Source organism: Chenopodium album, chromosome 9, assembly GCF_948465745.1.
Source record: "Chenopodium album chromosome 9, dcCheAlbu1.1, whole genome shotgun sequence".
Lineage (NCBI taxonomy): Eukaryota > Viridiplantae > Streptophyta > Magnoliopsida > Caryophyllales > Amaranthaceae > Chenopodium > Chenopodium album.
In genome coordinates, this window is record NC_137842.1 from 63,838,220 (window position 1) to 63,843,755 (window position 5,536).

The 5,536-nt window shown below is 29.2% G+C and overlaps 1 protein-coding gene across 1 annotated transcript; it reads right to left on the minus strand.

The window, feature by feature from the left end:
• Positions 1-521: 521 nt before the first annotated feature.
• LOC145558733 (glyoxylase I 4-like) lies at positions 522-3,636 on the minus strand. The gene is made up of 3 exons (XM_081620055.1): positions 3,287-3,636; positions 2,946-3,051; positions 522-1,174 (listed from the first exon to the last, which is right to left on the minus strand). Exons 1-3 carry the CDS (start codon positions 3,439-3,441, stop codon positions 920-922), a joined length of 516 nt encoding a protein of 171 aa, XP_081476181.1. The 5' UTR covers positions 3,442-3,636; the 3' UTR covers positions 522-919.
• Positions 3,637-5,536: the final 1,900 nt, after the last annotated feature.

A 5,536-nucleotide genomic window follows, 5' to 3' on the forward strand; every position in this document is an offset into this window, starting at 1 on the left:
TCCTTTTTTTTTCCCTCTTTTTTTATTTTTTATTTTATTTTTTATTTTTTTATTTTTTATTATTATTTTTTTTTTTTTACCTTGATAAAAAAATTACTTTTCAACACAATGATAGACTGATAGAGTATGGTAGTAGATTTTCTCCCTAAATTCTTTTACCAACACACTCATTAGTCATTACAGTACAATTTTGAATATGAGAAACTAAATATTCCATACACTTAATATACCCAATTACTAAATCATTGTCCCAATCAAATCACTTATTTTTACTTTATATATCAAGGACTAGAGAGGAAAAATAGTCATTTCATTCATGTATTTATAGTAGTTGTATTTCTTGTCAATATGTAGTTGTATTTTGAGTTCTCAACAAACATGACATTTTGTAGAAACTAGCTTAGGAAATACTTCATCTTAAGATGTGCAAAAAGATTCCAGGCCAACTTTCAAGTACTAGAATATCCTTATTAGTGTCAATGTATAATTTATAACTTCATATAACAGAAAAAGAATGTATATATGATTGAATTAATAAGAATTTAACATTTCACTTGAAATAATGAGAAAAATAACGATTATGTTCTTCATTTTCCAATCACTAGAACATCATATTTTATTATTGACCTTGCAAAAAACATTGACATTTCGCCTTTCGCCCCAAATTTTGGGGCGAAAGAAGAAATTCCCCCCAAGAATATAACACCACAAACCCCTAAACCAAACAAAAACAGAACACTGTCAAGTCCTCCTTACTTTGATACATAATACTTCTTACATTAACAACATCTCCCTATAATCTTAACTAAAATGGTCCATAATTTTTCGACATCGACTGACCTCAACTTCTCAACCTACAAGATTGATATGCACCACATTTTCACAACCCCCTGATTTGGTTCCAATATTGTGTAAATCTTTACTGCTGGACCACAGGGCTGGTTTTCTGTTGCTGCTGTAAGAGGTCAAATTTCACGAGCGAGCACGATCTTACCATGTCTCCCGAGAGAGGGATCACTGGGAGGTTGTCACAGTTGCATATTTCGATCATGAAACCGTCTGGATCATGGAAGAAGAGCTGATCCACGAAGATTCCGCCTTCTTCGACTCTTGCTCTTATATGCTTTATCCCCATTTCTTTCAGCTTCTTCTCTACTGCTCCCATGCTTTCACACTACATGAATAAACATGAGACAACTACTTAAGTTTTAAGCTATATATATGTACATATATAATGTCACAATGTTTATAGTATGATCATTTGAGTAAAATTCTTGAAAAAAAAAATTTAAATACACTAGCTCAATCATATGACTAAATTTTTTTATTGTTTTGAATTTATAGAAGAAGTTTAAAGATGAGAAACATATAAGTCTAGTGGGTATTCCACCTATTGTCGATTGATTTTGGATGGATGGATCCCCAACCAGCCTTATATATGATCATCCTCTTCTTCAATGCGGGCCTTGATGTACCATTCAATTTTTTGAAATGATATCAAAGCCAACGAGGATCCGATCCGAACCCTTCAAAAAAACAAAGATTACATCTCTTTAGGACGAGTTAGTTATAAGTCACCTAAATTGCTCAATAACAAAAATTACCCCTACAGTTCATTTACCATACTTGCCAATTAGTGTTACCTTCGAACTATAAGAATAACAATTTGTCATAATCGTTACATATACTAATATATGGAAATAACTTTGATCGATAAATATGTAGACATGGATTAAGAAAATATCTATCGTAGCGTACCCCGTGACTAGGACCATCATAAACACATCTCAATCACGGCATGAGTTGTTGCTGACTCCTCTAATGGATAACACTATTGCGTATTATGTAATACTTGTACATGATAGTCTAGAAATTTCGAATCCTATATGCATCTTTCTATGTCAATTTCTTTATATCAACTTCAAATACGTAATTATAGTGACTTTATTGTGCATTGAAACAACCTGTGTCGTATAAAATGACAATTATAATTTTTGTAAATGATAGATGAAGATATCTTAAAGGTGATTAGCCATCAATTTCTATAAGGACTATAACTATAGCATGACCAATAATCAATCAACATCCTTAACTTTACAGATTTTACATTTTGATCACCCTCTCTCAAACTACGCTAGAATTTTTATTACTGGCTCTCATGTATCGTTATGTAGACTCGAATTTGAGACCTCAAAGTTCACTACTGCTAATCATTATTGAACAAGAATAATACTTTTTCCATAATTCATTTGTAATTGAAGTAATGAAAAAACGAGAATATTTTATGTACACTAAATAGTATCGTGGTCCAACGCTTCAAACCCGATAAGGACTAAAACACTTGTGACTTGTAGAATTTTAGGTAGCTGAATGTACATGCATTATGAAATCACCACTTTGAAACTAAAACACGTTTCTCTTTATATTTTGGAATTTTTCAATTGATGACAAATTGATAATGTTGCCCAAAGTATCAAGTAAAAGTGGTTCATGAATCATGGGATCATGGCCTCGATCAAGTCATAAACATGTCACTTCTTATGTGTAAATGTTAAGGTTGACAAATGACACGTAAAACTAATTTGTTCATGTACGAGTATACGTCCAACTAGTTCATTTTGTTTGTATACCACTCAAATACAAAACTCTCATGACATAAAATCATCTTAAACCAAACTCAATCTCATAATTACAAACATGAAATAGTCTTTGATCAACTAAAGTTTTTTTTTTATTTTTTTTTATTTATTTATTTTTTAAAAATAATTTATGATTGAACTTATTTTACTTGAACTTATTTTATAAGACATTATTTTTCTAAAATAAATAAAACTAAAATGAAACAATCATACCCTTAAAATAAAATCACTCTATTAATCCATGTAAAAAAGAAAACAAGAAATCTATCCTAATTTAGGTGCACTATTAATAAAAGTAACAATTACCTGAAAAGAAATGTGGTTATCCTTTGGATTAATTTCTGTTTTTTGGGGCAATTTCTCTGGTTCCGGCGCCTGTAACAAGTGAATTCCAATTCCGTACCCAAACAGCCTACATTTACCAAAAAAAAAAAAAAAAAAACCAAAATTAATAAAAAAAAAAAACATATAATCAAAATCAACCCCAGAAACCAAAATCATTACGACGTACTCCCTCTGTTCCTCAATACATTACCCGTTTTTAATCCGATACATGGATTAAAAACGGGAGATTTCATATCTAAAAAGAAATTGAAAAATTAATATGCCCTTTAATAATGAAAAAATTGAAAATTTAGGAAAATTACCAAGCTCCATCAAAATCAAATGAACCGGGTCGTCTAATTGGGAAAAACCCAAGAACATCTTGATAAAAGCTAATGGATTCTTCAACTGAACGACAAAGAAGAGAAATATGATTTATAGATTTTAGGTGAAGTGGGTTTCCTTGAACATCCTTCATTTTTACCCCTTTTTTTTATATATAATGAAAATCCAAAAAAATCGGCACTTTAAAAATTAACTTATAAATTTGATCACAAATAAACTTGAAATAGTGAATTGAATTAATAATTTAATGAAAATTATTGGAAGAAAAACAGAGGAATGAATGAAAAAACAGGGGAATAATAATATCAGCAAGTTTTTTTTAGTTTTGGAGTTTTGGTTGTGTCATTTGTGGAAATAGGCAAGGGTTTATATAGAGGTAGAATCGAAGATGTAACTGCCACGTGTACTTTCAATGATTCTTTGACACGTAGATTCCACGTTGATGTACAGCACATTTTTTAATGTCATGAGAATAATTGCACTCATGATATTATTTGAAATTTCACGATCCTTCTTGTTTTAAAATAATTGTTACACTTGACTTTATAAAACTTTATTCGTTTGACACGCTTCATTTTCACGTACGTAATATGTCTAATTATTGTATAATATGACATGTTGGATTAATATGTCAAAAAAATTACTTCATACGACAATATAGTGTACAATGTAATTCATTTGATATTGTTCTCCTTGTACAATATACACTCATGCATTGCTCTTTAATTAGCTTCAATTCCCATTAAATGTTTGGGATGTATTAAGTTGACACTTACTTTATATGAAGTAGGGAGTATATTATATATGATTAAGAAAATGTACATATTATCATTTGAAATTCACTTAGATTTCAATAATGTAATCGTATATTTTTATAATGTTTACCAAATTTACTCCGTAACTAAAGATTGTAATGCTCAAACCGCTACATATAAGAAGATATTTAGAAAAAAAAACAAAGAAATTAAAGTATATTAGTTAAATTATTAAAAAGCCAAATGTAGTAACTAATTTGAGAAAAATATACTTGGTACGGGACTACGGGAGTAGTATTTAGTTTAACTAAGAGTACCATAATTTATCCCTTTAAGGCAATTTTCTGATGATTATAGTAGTTTAATTAGGTTGATGGTTATGATAAGAAGACAAGACAATTTCTGATTATTACGTCATTAAAAAACAATTCTGATTAGGCTGATAAATTTTAACTACTTCACAACTTGATTTTAGTCGGATCCGAGTCAGCTTTTCGGGTACAGTTTATACTCAACAAATAAATCCAGCTCATCTATACAACTTACTACATATTGAAATTAGTTTTACGCGTATTAAGTTGAGTAACAAATTTCCTTGTGTTTGGTAATATAAGACAGGTTTTTTGGTTTTTTTTTTTTTTTTTTTATATTATTATTATTACTTTTTTTTTTTGGCAAAAATGCTAACAAAAATTATTGTCATAAATGTTGGATAAGAATGATGATGTGACAGATAATAAATTAGAAAAAATAATTAAAGACAATATATGATATTAGGAAATTGGAGATCATAAAATAAATAAAAAGATTACTGGAATAAAATTATAAAAATAAAGAGGTAATAAAATCTTGTAAAAATGGCAATGTATGATACAAACAGATGGAAGGATAGGATATAAATCATACAAACTTTTAAATTACCTTTATAAAACTTTTCTTGTTGTTGATTTATATAAAAATTGTATTATGTTTAAAGTTACCCTAAAAAAGACAAAAAGTTACCCTAAAATTAGCTAAAAGTTACCCTTATACTGCTCGATGTACACTAATATTAGCGTAAACCGGATGTATACAAAAGTTTTTGTATGATAAATGGGTTCAATCAAATTGGATTCATATTGTTTGATTCAAGTTTTATTAATTTTAGATAAGATTTTGATAAAATTATTGGGACAAGTCAAAAATTGTTAGCTCTAATTTACTTGGACCGACGTACGTCTAAGGAAAAATGCTTCACTTCCTTAATACTTGTCCAAATGTTGTCCCAAATATTGTCCCATTATTACATAATGGTAGTATGTGGTCTAACACACTCACTATTTACCTTTATTTCAATATATCAATACTCAATCAAAAGCGAAGTAATAAAAAACGTGTAATATAAACTTCGAGTTGAGCATATATTTAGAAACAAAGGGAGTAACAAATAAGTCACGGGATGCCATACAATCTTACATAGACAAGAAGTATAAG

Bases quoted from the DNA above. Each gene is read 5' to 3' on its own strand.
- LOC145558733 (XM_081620055.1), bottom strand. From the start codon at position 3,441: ATGAAGGATGTTCAAGGAAACCCACTTCACCTAAAATCTATAAATCAT. The intron at 3,052-3,286 runs GTAATTTTCCTA...TGGTAAATGTAG, and splicing joins TTTGATTTTGATGGAGCTTG to GCTGTTTGGGTACGGAATTG. The intron at 1,175-2,945 runs GTAATTGTTACT...TTATTCATGTAG, and splicing joins ATAACCACATTTCTTTTCAG to TGTGAAAGCATGGGAGCAGT.